This window comes from Struthio camelus, chromosome 7 (assembly GCF_040807025.1).
Source record: "Struthio camelus isolate bStrCam1 chromosome 7, bStrCam1.hap1, whole genome shotgun sequence".
In the NCBI taxonomy this organism is placed as follows: domain Eukaryota; kingdom Metazoa; phylum Chordata; class Aves; order Struthioniformes; family Struthionidae; genus Struthio; species Struthio camelus.
In genome coordinates this window covers 30814429-30834552 of record NC_090948.1, presented here as the reverse complement: position 1 = coordinate 30834552, position 20124 = coordinate 30814429, and the positions used below count along the sequence as shown (strand labels likewise).

The window sequence follows — 20124 nt, the reverse complement described above, 5'->3', positions numbered from 1 at the left end:
TAAAAGATTTTCATTTCCTCCCCTTTCACATAAATCCTTCCATATTCAACAATGTGAATGTCTTAATATAGGAGATACAGCACCAAGCTACTGCTGTGAAGTCAGCAACCAGTCAGCATATCTTGTATACCTTTTTACAGTGAGATTCTTTCACACTTCCCTTGTTCCACCCCTTTCTCTCGTTTCTACTACGGAATGTAAATAAAGCATCCTGCAAAGATACTGTGCAGTGAGCCATACAGGACTGAAAATACTCTGCAGACAACACAAAAGATTATTTAATTTAATTCATAAAATAATGCAGATAAGAATCACAATGTACCATGTGAAAAAGTGTTGAGTTGTACATTTCACTGATATGTTTTTCCAATCCATACTGAAGACACTTTCCTTGAACTATACAAGCTTCCCAGATTCTTATTTCAGGTGCTTGAACTGGTAAGATATGAAGGTAATAGCATATCAGTCAAAGAATTACTTAGAAAACAAAAACAAGAACCAAAAAACCCCTAAACTCTTCTTCACTGAAAAAGAGAGGCACTGCATTTTCAAGCTGAATTAAGGCTGTAAAATGATGCTGGTTCACTGTGAATTTGCAGTCATCATCTTCACCCTGCTGCGGGGGCTCCATTTAACCCACTGCTTCACTGTTAGTCCTATAAGCCTGTTTACGGAGATGAGTCTCGATCTCCTCCCTGAAGACCAGCATGCCAAGGTGCGAGTGAGATGCTTCGTTCATGGCTTTGGATTGGATACACATGCGATACTGCTCCGGAGTCAGTTCATCCGCACAGTGTTTCTCATGCCAGAGGTGGAAGAGACCAGGGACTGGTGTCCTCACCACAATAAGGTCACCGTGCAAGTACTTCCTGTAGAGGTGAACGTCCTCACCGCCCCAGCCTTTCACTTCCAAGTCAAACCCTCCTATAAAACAACATCAGAAAAAACGTTGGACATAGATTATGCACTGCTGGCATCAGGGAGCCTCTTACAACAGACTCTCCAAATCACATTATGCATGATATACCATGTGACATCTGCAGAAAATGGTAAGCAAAACTTACTGGGTATGCTTTTCTGTTATTTTTAGCCATCATAATGGATTTTAGCATCTGGATAATGAAGCAGTCATGCACCACTTGAAAAAGCCTTCTCTATGAAGGCCAGCAATTACTCTGTAGATCACAACTCAAAACTCTGGATAAAGAGAAGGAATCCAGTTCCACCATTTTAAGTTCTCTTGTCTTACCAGGACCATAGCGAAAAATCAATCCAGACTGATGCACAAACTAAAAAAAAAATCTAGAATTCTGTCACTTTCATCTTGCACATAACACACACACATGACAACACGACTGTTACTAAAAAATAAGGCTGCATTAACTAGCTATCTAGCACTTAAGGCAAGCAATACAATACCATCTACTTCGGGCAGATCTTTTCAAGACAGCCTTCTAAACTGAAGAACATCAAACTGTTCTGAGTTCTAATGGCAAGCCACAAGAGGGCGCCACAGTATATTTCTAAAGTCTTAAGCCAGTATATCCAACTATTACTACTCAAACTTTTAAAAAAAAAAAAAAAGCGAATTTTAACATTGCTTTTCTATGTGAGGTTTACTTGAAAGGTTTGAGAGATGTGCTTCAGGAAAGAACTTGGTTAGTTTGCTTCACATAACCGAAAGGACAAAGAAATGAAAGATTTTTAGAAGTTCTTGAATAAAATGCTGTTGATATTAACAAGCGTTGCGGCTTTTAACAACTGTTGGTCAGATGGCATGTCAAAATCTAAGAAAACTCACTCTTTTTTCAAACTTGACAGTCAGCAAGCCTGACTGCTGGACTTTAGCAAAATAGTATGAGACATAAATGTATTACTTTCTTGAAGTTAAATAAGAATAGAGAATCAACTTTCGAATACCTTGCTACAAAACAGGTTTTTGTTTAATTTCATCTTACCAACAGTCAGAAAGTCTGTCCGATATTGACAAGTCATCCCAAAGCCAAAATCCCGCCAGAAACCAGAATCCTTCTTGTGTACCTGCAATTTTAAAATGCTAGTGTTTTGAAATGTAAGATACAAAGGAAGTACACTGTACTTGGTTTTGTAGAAACCTAAATTCTTCTGATCATTTGCTCAATGCAGGATACAGCATATATTCAAATATTTCAAACATTTCTGTGCTGTAATATATTGCATACTTGTGGACCTGCTGTTCACTTCATCATTTTACCTCCAATTCCAAATACTTACTCCCTTTGCAGTTTCTACTTCCACCTTTCTTCTACTCTACTGTTTTCTCTATCCGCTCAGATCAAGCGAACAATTTTTGGTAGTATATTACCAAATCATCTGTTCCCAGGACTCCAATTCCTACCCAGTTTCTAATGCCACATTTGTCCCCTCTTGTTCCGATATTACAAGAACAGTAAGCTTTATGGTTGAAGTCAGCAACCATACAGCTGTTGGATTCCAAGTAAATAACACAGCTGTCAGGCTACAGTTCACACTTCTCCCAGCTGTGACTACTTGAGGCCACAAGCAAAAGCTTCCCTTCTAACTTCTGCAGTATTCTAGCAAATAACTATTTTTTGGTGGGTGGATGCGGGAGTGTGTCCCTCTTTTAGCAAGACCGTGTTACTCTTTCCTTTCTGCCCTCCAAACTTATCTACCTCAAGAAGTACCAGCTGTTAAAACTTCGATTTCATTTATGCAGCCTCTTAAAGAGAGGATAAGGCTGGGCATTAATTGTGACCCTTCCACCTTCAGGCAACAAAGATGGAGAAATATAGCCCTTCCTTCTTTCTGCTGAGCCCCAGATTATCCCTTAACATATTCTCTTGAATGTTTGTAGGTTTTATTTATTATTTTCACTACAAGCTCCCCTAAGAAGTAGTGTTTCACCTGCAGAAAGCAAGATGTAATTAATAGCATAACATCCAATGATTCTGGTGGATGTTGGATGGTAGAGGCAAATAGACAACTTGCATGAACAGGACACCTATATATAGCATGAACAGAGTAACTTGCCTTGAATATCTTGCCTACCTCAACTTACATTGAATTTACCCTGCAACTATCATTTGTTGGTTAACAAAGTAGTCTATATTGAGGGAAGCTTATCAAGAAGTGTTCAGAGAGTTTTCTGTTCGTACATTCTCTGGCTACTGGAGCACAAAGAGACAATTGTTGCCATGGTACAGTTATGTCCCTATCCTGATAAAACTCTTGGTCTTTCCAAGCCAGAATTACGCCAGTAGGCCAGAACTACCAACTTCCTTTCTTTAGTTACACATTTTTCTAAAATCTAGATAGAACTCCAGTATTACCTAAGAATATTCAATTTTTGTACTGTTTGATAAGCTTCTTTTCCAAGTACTTTGCCTATAATGGAGAAAAGTGTTTAGATTCTTAGACACATTGCCAAAGGTTCTAAGATAGCCCAAACACACTAGGTCACACTTGATTTTGTTTTAATACAAGGCACAACTAATTCTCTTCAGAATAAATCAGACTACTTACCAACTGCTGCTCCACAGGGGGTGGTACATCTTGGTTGGCATAGACAATAGCAGGATTATAGAGGCTAAATACCACAGGATAAAAAACCTTTTTTCCTAGAAGTCAAAAAGATAGTTGTTATTTATTATGACCATCCCCCTTCTGAAGGCAAGAGGAAACCAGCAGTCTCTCTATGTGAAATGTTATTAGCAATCTAATGAAAACAAGCATAAAGTCTATCTGCTAGGATTTTTCACTCAGGGAGACTATAACGTCTTCTGAGGCAGAGCCCACAGGAAAATAAAACACATATATAAATAGCACAATATCACATTGGATGTCACAGCAAAAACTCCTTACAACAATGGTAAGCAGTTAAGCTACAAAAAAAACCAAGTAAGCTCATAAAACTCAGGTCATGCAGGGTGTTGCCTCTTTCCATAAGCATTCAAAGGCATGTTATTTCCAGCATGTATGAGCCCTGCAAGGTCGTTAAACATTTTAAGTGCATCGATTATGGTGTGACACCAGTTCTACATCTGTTACAGAAATCTGACAAGTGTTTTTCAAGGATTTCTTGCATTGCCAGTAGTGGACAGGCATCAGCATTAGCCCACGAGAATACACAGTATTCTGGTTCGGGCATCAACTCTGACCATGCGTGAGGTGTCTTCAGATCTTCCTTGAAGCAGAGGTGGCACACTGTTAGCAAAAATTGTCAAGCAGTCTCTCAAACTCCCTTCCGTGTGAAAGTTGACAAAGTGCTCCTCTCCAAAGTTTTCCCAGTTACTTATACAATCCATTTCATGTCACAACCCATACAGACAAAAGTAAAAGAGCAAGAACTGGAATCCAAATATCTGATCTATAGCAGTCTCTTGACCATTTATTATGTGAAGCAAAATACCTATTCATTCCAAATTGGCATTTGAAGAAAAATATTTGACTGCAATAAATCTGGAATAAGAGTAAGCAGTAAAAAAACAAAACAAGAACGTTTGACAAGAGGAGGCCTTGTTAGAGTGCATGAGAATAGAGTTCAAAACTCGAGGAAGCATTTTATTCTTATAGAAGCTTTCAAAACAAGCAAGCTTCATAAACTTGAGGCAAGCTGGTCAGAAAACTGCAGCGCTTGGGATGTAAATGTGGAACCCCAGCTCTGCCTCAGTCTCTATAAGTCTCTATGTAGCTTTACTGTAAACCACTCGTGTCTTGGCCATATAAGTGTAAATGCTAGAAGACAAAACTGACTTGTTAGAGATTTTTGTTCAACAAAATCACCTTCCACTTCCATAAAACTTCACAAGGAGCTCTGTTACAAAGTCTCCTACAAATTAATTATAAAAAATTAAAACTATCCAACTTTCTTATTTAGCTAAATCAATAGAAGATGTGAAAACTTATCTATTGTACAAAAAAATACAATGAATCTCAAGACAAATCACGCCAAGGCAGAAGTTATTTCCTCAGTCTTGATACTATTTTCTTTTGAGCACAGTTATTTTCCCTTTTGCTAGATGCATGCTACTGAACAGGTTCCACCATTCAAACTAGTCTACGTGCTCAACTCAAGACAGTTTAAAAGCTAAACAAGACAAGACTCAGTTACAGCAACTTAAAAGGAATGTACCAGGCTCAGCATTCAAGCGACAACTGTTGAGGAACTCAGCTGTGAAATAAACATCAACATCACAGAAGAACATCAGGACCTCGCCCTTCTCCCAGGCTCTGGCACCCATGTCAAGTCCCCGGCCACGGTTAAATTCCTCATTCAAAGAGACAAGTGTGTAATTATGGAAGTTAGTTTCTCTGAAAAGAAAAATAGAGTCAAATTCAAAATACATCCATGTCGGGGGGTGGATGATCTTTTATACTTTTCCAGTATTTCACAGTAGTTTTGTTTCAGACAGTTTTAAAAATCCAGTTCTGTAGCAGGATGAGAAAGAATCAGTTCCACTTAGTCTCTTTAAAAAGAGAGTTTAGACAGTGCAAAGAAATGGACCTGAGTCTTACTTCGTAACTTAACCTGGCAATTGATTATTCAGACAGATTAAAAAAGCCTTCTGGCAATGGATGTAAATTGAAACGTTCTCTGAAATTACAATAGCATCTGAAAACTGTCCCCACAAACTGAGAATTCCTCACTAATAGGGCAATATCCCTGTCTGATCCCCTGAAGTCTTCACCAAGTCTGAGAGGAGCTCAAGCCAAGAAAGCCAGAGTGCTGCCTCCACCAAAATCATGGGGCACACGTGCACACACTTGCTGCAGAAGAGGGCAAGTGTAGCAAGAGAAGCTGGAAATACACCTGGGGAATATCTTCAAGCAAAATAAACTGCTACTTCTGAGACACTTCACAGGGCAGTTCTTGAAGATACAGAGTGAAGGTATTCAAGAGTAGCATGATTAAAAAGATAAAAAGCCCAGATAGAGACACAGTGAGTCTGCTGCAAGAAGAACAGAAAGCCTCGTGGCAAGTGTAGCAGGGGGCAGAAAGTGCCTCAGACACAGGAGGAGCAAGCACTCAGTGAGCTAAAGACTCAGTGAGTCATGGTGGCTTTACAGGAGTAAGACAGAAGAATTCATTGCTACCTAAAGGTTTCTATGCACGACAGAACAATTCACCCTAACATTTTAATCCAGCAACACAATAGTCTGTCAAATTGTTTCACTAGAAAAGACTTGGCCCTGTGTTGTACGACAGGGACATGCAGGCCCCAGGCTCAGTCCTGGCTAACAAGCTTAACAGGCTCAGGAAAGAGAATAAGAGCTCAGCCAGAGAACTAACTCCTCAGAGACTGATGGACACAACTACTCAGTCTGAGATAGGTTTCTCACCTAATGGGCAAAGCTGTCTCATTCCTGCGGAGACAGAAAAGCAACATTTGGGAATTCTATACCCCAGCTGCTGTAACGCGATTTGCTGTAAGTCATGACTGATGAAACACCCTTTGTTTGAAGTTGTTCTATATAGGAAAGGTAAGTATAGGGGATATTCAGGAGCCATCATATTGTGCGTACAGGATAAAGCTTAACTTCTCAATCAAATAGTCAAGGCTGGTGGGCTGCTTAGTCTACAGCAGCCAGTCTTTTCTCTTCTTCAACGTTAAAATAAGTTCTCCACTGAGAGCGCTGTCATGATGCACATCCCAGTTTAGTAGCAACTAAATATTGTTTCATTAATTCTGAACAGTCTGTTAATGTGACTGAATATTCATAGCAAAAATTCATTCTTGTATTTTTTGGTGCTGTCAGAGGAAAACCTCAAAGCCATTATGGCTAGTCCTTCTTGGCTTATAACTTGGATTTTTAGTTGCGCATGCCTTCAGATACAGAAAACTCAAAACATCACCTGTAAGTTTACTGGAGACTTTTGCAACTTAAGCTTTAGTTGCAGTGAATAATTTGTTTGGCATTTCAAAGCTTATTTATCAACCTGTACCTGCCTGTAAAATTCTTCATGTTATTGTTTCCTTGTTTTTTTAAAGGAAAAAAATCACTTTAACTGCCAATCAATATTGTTTGAATTGACTGATGTTGGATATACTTACCTAGCTACAGACTCTAGGATGCTTTTTACTTCTGACAGCCCATCTTGTCCAAAATATACCACAGTGAGATGAATACGCTTATCCTGATGAATACACACATCCCTATAAGCACAAAGATGAGCTTGTATTATTACTTGCAATATAATAGGAACCTCAGGTACCTCAAAAAAACATTGGCAGTTATAAGTATGTTGGAGATACTTTAACGAGCTTTTAAAGAAAGCAAAGAAAAACGTTGTCCTGCTTCTTTCCCCCATCTTCCCCATTTGGATTGGAAGGTACCAATATTGTGTGCCTCATTCCAACACCTTATTTTTGAAACAGGAGCTCAAAAGCTGATATAAGTCTAAAAATGAGCGTGCTCAAGATCAATTTCCAGATTCACCATGGCCCTGGCATTCAGTCTAAAAGGGCTTTTGGTGTAGTTTGAGAAGCTCTTAAATCCATTTAGAGGGAACGTCTTCTCTACACAATAGGTTCAGTTACAAACATTCCAAGGCAGTCGCACACAATGTTGGAATCATTAGTTCTATCATAAATCTACCAGAACAGAAATTGATTTGGAAAAAGAAAAAAAATACTGAAAGTCAGCAACATAGCTCACTATATAGTCTAACACACCTACCTAAAGTTTTGCATAAATTGAGCAAATGCCTCAGTTCTTCCAGCAAGCGGGACAATAATGTTAATGATTGATCTAGAAATATCGACTGTTTCACTCTTCACTTTCATGAGTGGTCCAAAAGGTCGGAACAATGTGACATGTCTGTATTCCATGCCATCCATCTTCTTATAAAAGAGTTCATACTGCGTCCCCTTATCTCTTTCTGTACGATAGTAACCTGAAGAATAAGTCACAAGCAATTTATGAAATAAAAGGTCCCAGTAATTTTATTTCAGAAATGCTTTCTCCTGAGAACTATAAGGAAATGAAAAACAAAACTATTTGGGAAAAGCTCTTCTGTTTTTTCCTAAGATAAAAAAAAGCAAAATCCCACAAACCACTATGAATCACAACCACTGTCCTGCCTTCTGAGCATAGATCTGAGAAACTATCTCAAACCAATAGCTCCCCCTTGCTTCTCAGGGCTCAGCAATAGGTTTTATGGTCCCACGTCAACTTCTCAGGCAGGTTTTCAAGCAAAATAAGAACTGGGTCTTCTCTGTGAAAGAGGAATTCAGCCTTGTTATCTAATATTGCCTGTTCTTAATCCATTCAGTAAGGGGCCATCCTTCCCCGAGCTACGCCACAGTAATAGCCGAGATCATTTGGCCAGCAATGGACACAACACAAGCTGTGAGATGAAATATAGTAACTTGGCAAAACCCATAAAGTCTGAAATACGACACCAAAAGAAAATCCCTGTGTGATAAATGCTGGAACACTTTAAAACTATTGTTTCGGTTGCTGACCGCAAGTTACAGTGTTTTCTATCCCATAAATAAGGATAGTGGCATTTTGCTACAGACGTGGTGTTCAAAGGACATAGAACAAGTTTTCCACGTAGGTACAACACTTTTTGACAAAACAATTGGTCTGCTATAGATAAGATTATCAATTTAGAGATATTTTGCCATAAGATGCTTACTGGGTAACAGAATCTATCCCTTTCAGGACAAATATTTGAAGTTGCTGACTGCTTTCATTTAAGACCCATCAAGGAATTAAGCCAAACCAAATAGCCTCTCCGATGTTAAATCACAAAGAAAAAGACCAAGACTCATCTGTGGATTTGACTGGCTCGAGCACTGGATTGCTAATCCCACACCTGTATTACTTCATGCTAGCCTGAGGGTAAAAAGCAATGACAGGAAAGATACTCCAACAGAATTGTCCTTTGTTCATGCCATCTCAGCACTCCTCTCCCCTCCCATAAGAAAAAGGTGGACTATAGTTAAAGAGCATAAGCTACATAACGAACCAAACGACTTTCAACTGAGTAGGCCACAGACCACTGTAAAAGCTAGGAATAGCTACATATCCCAAAACAGGACAAACACCAGTCCATTTCCAGTCACTTGGCAGGTCACAGCTTGACCTGCCTTTTCTCCTGCAAGCAAGCCTACCGAGCAATCGTTCTAGTCCCACTTCTGAAATCCTCTTCCAACCTCCCGCCTGCAAAGAAGCTGACAGGAAATAGGATATATGAACTGTTCTAGTTCTTTTTAGCTCAGAAGTAGAAAGAAGGGGTCTTACAGCTCTTCCACTTTTCCTCTTGGAGAAACCTATCTCCACACTGCAGGGCTTTTTCTGTGTGGGTTTTCCTCCATACTCCTTTCCTCCCATTACTTTCTCATTCCATACAAAAAGCAGAGGTATGTGCACACAGTCTTGCCCCAACTTTCTTCCTCTGCACTCTGGACTCCGCCTCTACCTTCAACCTACATCCAGTTGCTTCATGTCCTTCCCCTGGATTTACCTAACTCTCGTGACATCCTTTGCCTCAGCTTCCTTACCCCAACCACTCCCTAAACACATCCAGTTTCCCCTCCTTCTGCCTCTGTCCTGTATCTGCCTCTCTTTAAGAGCAAGTTCCCTGCTCCACATCACTATTTTGCTTCCTCTAATGCAGTTTTCTTGCAGGTAAGCACATGCACTAACAGAATTTACAGGAAATGCAGATTACTATCAGAGAGAGCCAGTAGGAGACAGGATATGGTAGAACAAGCTGGTGCCATGATTGAAAGTTACTGGTGACCAAATAAAACCTTTCAACTAGATGCTCTCCAGCTGTTTAAAGAAGAGTGCATTACAAAACTTTGTTAAGACATATCCATCCACTTTTATTTCTTTGTGAACATACATCTACATGAAGTACGTACCATGTTTTAATACTTATGACAAGCACAACAATTTCAAATTGGCATGTTAATTACAAGTATTGAAAAGGGTGTTTCAGTGCAACAGTGAAAGTTCACAAAATGTTGAACTGTTACAAGTAGAAAAAAAACGTAAGTCCCTGTCAGGCCTTTTCCACTCTTACCTTTTGTGTGGAGTAGTCCAACGCCGTATCTTGAAAACAGCTTCTTGGTTAGAGGAGCAGTTAATTGCACCATAGTAAGTGTGTCCACATCGTGTTCTCATGTGATATACCACAAATACTTTACACCACTACTCCTGGGTATATTAACATTCAGCACCGTTTATTCCTTTCTCTAGTATCCAATAGCTATTTAAAGATGAAAATACATCCTAAATAGTAAGCAAAGTTTTGAAAAGTATCTGTCACAATTGCCAGTAGCTTATCGCTAAATCCAAGGATAAGCTGAGACTTCCGTCTACAACATGACGCTGGTATAGGACGGAGAAACAAATTCTTCACTGAAATAATTAAAAAATATAGTTGTATTTTTGCTGTATTTGCTATACGCATGTAACTTGATAGAGACTTTAATATACAAGTCCAAGTTTGAGTAGAGACTTGTGAACATTCACTCATTCCAAACTTTTGTCTCTCAACATTCTGCTATCACCTCACTTTCTTTTTTATTTTATTTTAGTAGCAAGTATGCGTTCCTGAAGCTACTTTCCTTGCTATAAAGCCCACCTCCCCACGTAATCTACACATTTCAATGATTTTATGAAATTAAAACTTCTATGCACAAAAGAAATCAGAATTGAGAACAGAAAGTTCACATCTGTTTTGCCTCTTAGTATGTACTGGTTTTTAACATTCAGACATGAATGTTAAAACTATGTAAAAAAATTTAAACTCACTCACATACTCACTATGTAAAAAACCACTGCTATCTTACCTTCCAACTACTATACACTGGCTTCCATTCACAGCAGAGATCCGCAAACAAAGTAAAAAACAATAGAAATAGTTTAACAGCCGTTAAGTTCATAAAGCTTTATTCACTTTGCAGAGAAGTTCTGTTTCTCACCAGCTAAGTTAAATCTTAGAAATACTGGGAATGGATTATATTTTATCAAAGCCAAAAGCTGTTCTTCTATTCCCTTGAAGGCTTGTAATCTTACATTTGGTGTTACCAAGAAAGTATTTCGTCTATAGAATCTAAGATCTACGTACCATTTTCTATTAAAATTCCCTGATGAAATTCTCAGGACACTATTTTCTGATCTTATGGGGATACTCAGGGGATGTTTGCATCACAAACAGTCCCCAGGGTTTGAAGGACGGCAAGGACTCTGGAAAAGGCTTGACTGAGTATACAGCATTGGGATACACCATTTTTCCATCCCAAGGATATATTTTGGATGGGGAGTCTTCCCTTGAGACTCAAACCTAAAGATTTTCTGGACTTTGTCCAGTCCCAGCTGGACACACAGAAGCAAGAAAAGCAGGCTCAGACAGCACTCAAATTCTGGTAGCCATTCAGTAACAATATCTTTATTAGCTAGCAATGAGAGATTAGATTCCAGCTAAAAATGAGCAGTGCAGTACAGTTCCTAGCGGCAACAATTATCTTCTGAAAATACACTTACGCCTATTTTCCAAGGGTTATTTTTAACGGCTAGTCAACAGAAGAGCTCTCAACCTAAAATATACCAAATGAATGAGCTAAACTGAAAGTAATATATAGATGTCTAGGAAGGCTCATGAAGAGTTTGCATCACTATGCCAGACTTCAACAACACAGGCTTCTGAAGAAAGGGGACAGAAAGAAGCAATACCCTTACGTTATCTTCTTCATCCTCTATTCTCAATATTATCACACATGGAAGTCAAAGAAAGCTTCTACTTGTAATCCAGATCTCTCTTAGAATGCCTAATTTAGCAGTCAGTTTCATTATTTGTAGTCCTAAACCCCTTCATTCATGAAAACACAGTGTATCACAACTTTTATCCCCTTCAGGGGTGCTCTTCTGGCAAAGGAAATACTGCTAGGAATACAAAAAGAGAAATCCTCTTTTTCTCATGATATTCTCCACAACAGTCACAAGATCTAATGGAAATATTAAGAATGCAAAGTGCCTCTCAAACAGAAGTTGCTGAATAAGACTTTTAAGGTCAGATTTGTTCTATTAATGCTACCTTGAGAATGTTTGAGGCTTCCTTTTGGGTTGCAGAGAAAGGGAAAAAATAACAGCGTGGTAAACCCAGCCCTACAGATCAGAGAAACCTAATGGTTTTGTCTTCATCAGCAAGTTATCTTTATAGTTGCAATGTGTGTTTGCACATCATTTCTATTTTGTGTTATTGTTCTAAGCTGTCAATAGCCATCACATGGCTGTGGCAAGTGTGCCCAATCGCAGCTCCAAAGCGGGTGTGGAACATTACTCTATCATGCAACACAAAAAAAAAAAAATTAACATCATTTTGGATAAGACTTTAAAAAAAGGCTGCTCCCTAACATGGGTACAGGTTCCTTACATCAGTGGTGGAAGTCAGAATATCCTCATGTAAAGAGACCACAGAGGCTGAGCAGATTGTGAAAGAGCTGCACGAACAGTTAGATCAAGGACAGAGTGGAAAACAGAGCAGCAACAGGGACATTACTATCCATTAGAATATATTTTGAAGTTTTTCAGCCTATGTAGTATTAGAAGAGTAAAATAAAGTGTATTCTTTCTACCGTGTATAGAGTAATTGAGTATGCCTTTTCTGTAAAGGCTAAAATAAAGATTAAAAAATTAAATTTAGACAAATTTAAACAGGCAGAAGGCAGATTAAGATTCAAGTCACATCTATAGTTGTGGTTGCCACAAGTGACTAATATAGGCAAATCCTAAAACACAGTAAGAAAATAAATTCTTTATGCTTTTACAAATCAAGACAGTGATATTCTTTTCACTGGGCTTCAAAGAAAATGTAAATACAGGGGAAGAATAATTTAGGACGTGTTCAGTGGTGACAAAGAAATACTGCTAGATGGAATGGTCTACAAAAAAAGATGAAAGCTTCAAAACTTACTTAAGCAGTCACCAAATTCTCTAAGGATTTACTAATGTATCTGAAAGTACATACCATAGGAGACTACATAGCTCAAGGTTTAGTCTAGTATTTAACTAGTCTACGAAAGAGCTGAAATAATTCCCAGAACCAAACATTTACCTACATGAAAAAACTAGACTGTTGAGGTGGGAAGTTAGAACACTTCTAAATAAACATGCCCGTTTCTAGTTTAGCTTGCAGCAGTGGCACAATTTTGAGGGCAGTGGCACAATTTTGTGGGTAAATTTCTGCAGGTAGAGATGCAATAGTTTTGAGAAAGCATTCCTGCAAGTCAAAACAAAAGTAAAACTAGTACATCTATTTTAAGCATAAATGATGGTTATGTATTAACTCATGCAACAGCATGTTTCTTCTCCCCCTCTCCCCACAAAACCCGACCCTCTCACACTTTCCCAGCCTCCTGTATGAGGTTGCATAAAGCTCTCATCTTAGCCCTGAAAGTCCTAAAGCACTTGTTACAAAATAATCTATCAGCAACTGAAGAGGACAGAGAAGTTAAATGACAGGTTATTTGTTTTACTTCAGGTCAATTTTAACAGACTTTCTCTAAACAAACAATGCTAATTCGGCAACAAAGTAGTGCTCTTAGGATATTTACAGAAACAGCTTCAGTAAAAGGCATCGAGTCTGCTATGAAACTTGAACCCCTCTGTTTATGACAGCCTGAGGGAACAGTATTTTCTAAACGGAAAGGCAGCAACTGTCCGCCTGGGTTTCCATCATCAGGCTGACAAATTAAGTAACACACCAGAGTCTCTTACAAGGCTAAAGCATTAGGGAACAGGAGGTTCCCTTTAGAACTAAGAATGGAACCAGCTCAAAATTTTGAAATAATAAAAAAGCAGCTAATATACAGGAGCAGCTTTTTTGCTGGCCCAGTATCTAAAATAGCCAGTACTATTTTTAAATGCACATAAAAAAAACACAGAATACTCACACAACCCACAACTTCTGGCTGAAACAAGACAAAAATATCAATACTACATCTATCCCACTATGGCTGCTTACTAATACATATGACAGATAGCACAGATTTTTGTTCAAGTACTGCATAATTTTTCTACAGTTCCACTAGCCTATGCTTGAGGATGCTGCCTTTACAATAAAGGGACATTAGTTCAGTTTCCAGAAAACATGCTCTTTGGTTCCTAATTATCAATATACTGGTGTGAATGGAGGCAGAGGTAGGAAGTGCAGTTCTCGGGCCCTAAATCAGCTTGCCTTCTTGGAAGTGTGCAGTCATTAAAGGCACTATATTAAGAAAAAAGAACCATTTCAGTACTAGTGAAAAAAAATTCCATTAGAGTGCAAGAGCATCTAAAATTGCAGAAGAAATGCAGTCACACACTTAATATAAAAAGAAAGCCATTAAACAAGACACTGCAAGAATGACTGCGTTCAGGCAAAATAATATGGTTTTAGGTAAAAAATAAAAAAAACACACCACAAAAAAACCCACCACACTTTACAAGGCCCTAATACCACACTGGCTGTATTATGTTGACACAGTTAAGTGGATTCTACACCCTGCTCCACCTTCCTGAATGGTGAAAAGTACTGGTACTAAACTTCCAACAAAGTAGCAGTTCAGCAAAACAGGCTGCTATTAAAGAGACTCTTTCTGAGCTACAAACCAGTGGCATCATCCCATACCGAAAGAACTGATTATTTCAAGGCCAACGATACTGTTCTCCGGCATGTCTTTGCTTAATAGGACAGACACCAGTACCGCTGAGATCCAGATTCCCTTTTACTGTAATGCTCTTGCATATATAGCACGGTCCAACTTTTGTTTTTTATGGCAGTATGAGCTGTATAATACTGTAAATATAAAACAGGTACAAGGGCAGTTTTTGATAATACTTGTCTCCTTCAGCATTACACTGTACCTTCAAAGCCACGTTCTACAGGAATTATTCTGGTGTGTCACCAGAAGCGCTGAAAGCATACCTTCTATGTTTGTTTGTTCAGAAGTGAGTGTCTTGTAATTAAATTTACAAGCATTGAAAAAGGACTGAAGAGAGAACAAGATAATGTAAACAAATGGTAATATTAACAGTCATGCGTTTCAGAGCAATGCATGCTTTGTCCATTAGTTGCACGTTTTTCATACGAGGCCTAGTTCAAGGTTTCCTGGCTTAGTTAACTGACTTCAGGAGTAGCATACCAGTCTCCTCAATAAGAGGTCCATCTGGGACAGTTCTTCATCTGACAGGATCAAGACACATTAATCTACCAACACTCCCTTTAGCATGAGCGTGCCCACTCCATAAGAGTCAAAAGTCTGACTACTAAAGGTAGCATAGAGATCTGAAGAAAAATACCCTGTAGCTTCACTACCAAACAGCTTAATCATGCAGGAGCAAGAGCAAGATAATCAATTTCTCCCTCTCCCCACTAGTTTTTATCAGAAGTATTTCAGTTGCTTAGTACCATAAGGACAAACACAAATAGTCAGCTAAAAATCAACTACAAAATGCCTCAATATTTTAGCTGGATATGGCTTCCCTGTGCATTATTGTGGTAAACCTTTCTTCTGAAATACGTTTCTCTCTCCCTACTCAAAACACAACATAATGATGCAATAATACTCTGATTATGAGAATTAAAGATTCCTGCTGTGCAATTACTGTGTTCAAGACCCTATTCAAGCGGGTAAAAACGCCAGAAATACAAACATCATTAAATGCCTATTGGGACATTCTCTAAACTGTCTGGAAAGCATTTAATAAACATTCACCATACCTTCTATGAAATCATTTTCATTATACAGTTGCCTCTCTCCTATTCCATCATCTTCATCTTGTCCATCTTCTTCATCTGGATTATTGATAACTTCCAGGCCAGCCTCAATAACTTCCACCAATTCATCTCGTTTATCCTTTCTAACAGGTTTTTCTTCTGGATGCCGAGTGAGTCCCATCTCTAACTGGAATACTTTCATGGACGTAAAGCTTTCAAAAGGAACGACGCCATATTCACTAGGCAGTTTAGCCCCCACGCTCACCTCAGCTTTGTCGATCTGGGAATGAAGAAATTCTAGGAGATCGTTAGATGTTTGTTCTTTGGTACCCTGGTAGTTCATACCATTGATCTTGGGGCTCTTTTTCTCCTGCAGGGATTTCAACTTATCACTCATTTCCTGAAGCTCTTGCTTTAGCTGGGCAATCTGACGTTTCAGACTGGTAGCTCGGTTTTGATAATGCTCTTCCTGTTCCTGCAGAAGGGCTTGATAGTATTCTTTACCCATGTTCTCGCCTATAATCCCAGGCAAGGATCCATTACCCTCTGTTTGTGGAGCACACTCCAGCAAGTACATGAGCAAGATTAAACTGAATAGTAAGGCCAGACCCACTAATAGCCATCGAGTCCTGGCTTGAATTATTAAGCTTCTTCTGGGCATCCTTATAATACTTCCGTTTCCCATCCAAAAAGAGGACTTCTCTGCTCATACCCTTCTGGGAACATCCCCTAAGAGTCCAAATCTTAGAAAATGAATGAAAGCATGACTGTAATATTTACTATAAGTTCTAATATAGCAGTATCTGAGCAGCTTTCAACCTTTGCCTTAATCACGTGTCATTACAGAGATATAAATTTGAAGTTCCTACATCATCCATGACCATGAGCTTGTAAGCATGGTTGACGCCAAACGATTTGTTCAGGATGTCCCACCCCAAAGAAAATAAAAACCCATTAAAGGGGAAGGGAGACATGAGCAAGGAATCACATTTCCACTTACGAGGAATACTTATGGGATTTTTATTTAGCCCCCTTGAAGTTTACCAAAGAAAGTCTGCAAAAAGCTGTTTTACAAGCTTCGAATATAGAGCATTTAGTTTTCCCTACTATGTAAAAATGAGAGGAGTCTACGGTTTAGTAATAGTAACTTTCATTGACTAGTCTGATGTTTTCCTCTGGCAGCACTTGAGTATTTCATTCCACTTTCTCCTCCTTTCCTTGGAATCTGTGGTTTGAGTCAGCAAAATGAACATCGAACCTAAAATTAAAAGAAAGGTGCATATTAGCACTACAAAGCAGCTGGTCATTTGGAAAACTCATGAAGTTGTAACACATGGGCACAAAGGATCACTGGTGGGAAAGGGTGGGAAAAGAAGATAAAAACATTTTTTTCCATTGCATTACCCAACAGTAACTCCATCTGACATAGTCTGAAAAATACCAATACGAACAATCCACTGAAAATTTTCACACAGATGGCTAAAGCAGTAAGGGTTCTTCTAGTCTTAAAAAAAAGTGTCTTTTTTGGTTTTTGGGGTTTTTTGTTTTTATGTTTGTTTTTTTTTTTTTTAACTCCCCATTCCCTCTCCCACAGAAAAAGACCCAAGAAACAAAAAACCCCACACATGCCCTTCCTATTGCTCTAGATCAGGAGGGGGGAAAAAAACCAAACCAAACACACACAAGTATCATTTTGAAGCTGCAGAGGAAACATGCATTTCCATTTGCTTTTGCTATGAGTGTCTTTCAGGAAGAACTATTCACTCATAAATAAAGCACTGTGGATTTAAACAAAGGTCACAGAAACAGCCTTTCAGGATAGGTCAAAATTCAGCAGAATTTCAAATTCAAATCAAAATTTTTGGTTGATGAAAAGCAGCCTCAGACTACTAGTTCGCTAACATTTCTCCCTTTTGTTTTGGATAGGCCAGAGCGAGGTTGATGGTTTGAAAGTCAGTCACCCTTTTATACTACTGACCAAACAGGCTATGAGAAGATCAGCAAAGAGATGACAGTTACATGAGAGGGGGGTACCAAAAGTGATATTTCTAGACTGAAATACTGTTTACGGGCCTATTTCAATTATAGCATAAAGACTAGAACTCGGTGGGGAGGGGACACAAACTGAATGCATGTTAAGCTCCTTCCTAAGGCTAATAAAATACTTTTCTGTCTAAGGCTTTGCTGTACAAAATAAGTGAAGCTTATTATAATTTACCCAAGGATCTATTAGCTCTGTGTCCATTTTGACTGGGTTGTGTAATTACAGTTTGGGGGCAGTTCTGGGACTTGAACACCCGTTTAACTTCAATATGCTTGCGAAACAAGAAAGAGCAGAGAAAGATTACTCACTCTAGTACTCTCTATGTATGGGTTGACCAACAGACTGTTATCGAACATCGCCACCAACCAGAAACCCAGTCTTCCGCAACTCTTGCGGATAAAGTAAGAGTGCCACAACGCGTTCCATGTGCTTAGAGCATAAACACTGATTATGTCCTTGCAACTCTCCTCCCTTCCCATTCTGCCTCCAGCACCAGGATGTAGCTTCAGTGAGTACCAGGTACCATGCATCAGCACTATCACGATATTCAGTGTTGTTATTGGAGCTTACTTGTAAATGACAAAGTTTGAAAGATTAAATAATTTATTCATACCCCCAACACCAATGCTGGGAACTGCTGATCTTAAGCTTGCATACATATCATACTGTTGGTTTTGTGTGAGCTGCAGACCCAGGAGTAGTCCAGCTGAAGCCTTAGGACTGCTTGAAACAGTTATTAGTATTTCTAGTGCTAGAATCACTGCCTATGAACCCATTTAAGATTAGAGCCTTTATGTAAAAATTCTAAATGCAGCAACTTAAAAGGCAATAGTCATCTAAAACTGAAGTTTTCTGAATTAACGTGAAACCACTGAACACTTTGGTACAAAATAAGTAACAATGATCTAAACTGAATTCTGGAAGACAATCTTTCAAGTCCAAATAAGACAGAAGTTAGTCATCCTTCACTGAACAAATGCAACATTATACAAATGCAAGTTAAATGCCTACAAAGAGTGATCAACACCAGATGTATCCTCAGACCATTGACCAGAGTCCAGATGTGGTGAATCAAGGCAGACAGAAGAAAGAGTCCACAGGACAAAACTAGTTCACAGAAATGAAGTAATAGCTTTTTACTGAAGTTGTCTATATGATGTTTTTGCTCATTCCATCCCAAATGTTTCTTACTTTAGGAAGCAAGAGGTGAAGCCACAGTTAACAAAGAACACTATTTCTTTAAACCTAGATTAAAGAAAAAAAATTGTTTGACTGTACTAAAGCCATTCCACAAAGGAGCTGAGACATCACAGGTCAGTCAAGGCATATTGAGAACAAAGATCGAGCTATCTGACTGGCATAAAAATTGACAAATCCTGTCTCAAGTAATATTTACTGCATAAGGTTATTACTGCTGTTATACTGTCAAGAACAACAGCATTTCCACATCTCTGTATACACAAACACAGGTCTCATGTCAACACCGAAGTTAGCTTTTCATGTTAGGAAGAAATGCCTTTGGTCCTGGGGACGGGGCAGGAACTGCGGTAAGTCATGCAACCTCCTATCACCATGGACTTTAAACAATCACCAGCTGCTGTTAAGTGACAAACAAATGCCCCGAAGCTGGAGTATTAGCCTAGGAGGCCTTTATTCAATTTGCCAGTCTTTCAATATATATTGCCACATGACCAATTTCGATAAGCCACTAAATTTCTTTAGGTCTTATTCATTTCTTAGAAGCAAATGACAACACGTTTCCTCATGTGGTCTCAAGAGGACAAAACGTATTAGGAGTCTGAGAAGCCCTCAGAGAGGATTAGCAGGAGGCCATGAAAGGACAACCTTGTTCTTAACAAGTTTTACTGCGGCAAAATCTACATTATTATGGTAAATATGGATTAAAAAAAATAAGCATGCCTATAAAGACTAGCCATTTGCTAGTCTCAAGACTAGCAAACTCAAGAACAAAACATTATGAGTAACCGCAGATTTCTGAGCCTTACCTACTGACACCTTACCTACTTACATTAGAGATCTGCTTTACGAAGCACTGCTTTAAAGTACTTTGGAGAAGAGGAAACAGTAAGCCTATTTCTGAAGCAAAAGAAATTACATATCAGGAGGGCTGCAGAAAACTTATTTGGTTCTTTTCCTTCTAGGCTCTACTAATTTCCTCATTAGTTGAAACCCTTTCTGGGGACCTGGGGACCTTATTAATAAGGCAGCCTTTTGCAGAGACAGGTCTTGCCTGATACACCTTTAACAGTTTTACTGTGACACCGTAAAGAGCAGGCAGTTTTCCTACTACCGATTCCCCGTGGCCTTTAAAGGCAAGGAATGTTCATGCAACCAGATATGTTAA

General features: G+C 38.9%; 1 protein-coding gene across 4 annotated transcripts in view; it reads right to left on the bottom strand.

The window, feature by feature from the left end:
* Positions 1 to 269: 269 nt before the first annotated feature.
* CSGALNACT2 (chondroitin sulfate N-acetylgalactosaminyltransferase 2) overlaps positions 270 to 20124 on the bottom strand; it is a 34174-nt gene continuing 14319 nt past the window's right edge. For all 4 annotated transcript variants that reach the window (XM_068950585.1, XM_068950587.1, XM_068950588.1 and 1 more), the window contains 7 exons: positions 15719 to 16973; positions 7678 to 7894; positions 7053 to 7154; positions 5132 to 5310; positions 3523 to 3617; positions 1959 to 2040; positions 270 to 924 (listed from right to left, as the gene is read on the bottom strand). In XM_068950585.1, coding sequence (XP_068806686.1) covers positions 632 to 924; positions 1959 to 2040; positions 3523 to 3617; positions 5132 to 5310; positions 7053 to 7154; positions 7678 to 7894; positions 15719 to 16400 — 1650 coding nt within the window. In that variant the 5' untranslated portion in view covers positions 16401 to 16973 and the 3' untranslated portion in view covers positions 270 to 631. The remainder of the gene's footprint in view (positions 925 to 1958; positions 2041 to 3522; positions 3618 to 5131; positions 5311 to 7052; positions 7155 to 7677; positions 7895 to 15718; positions 16974 to 20124) is intronic.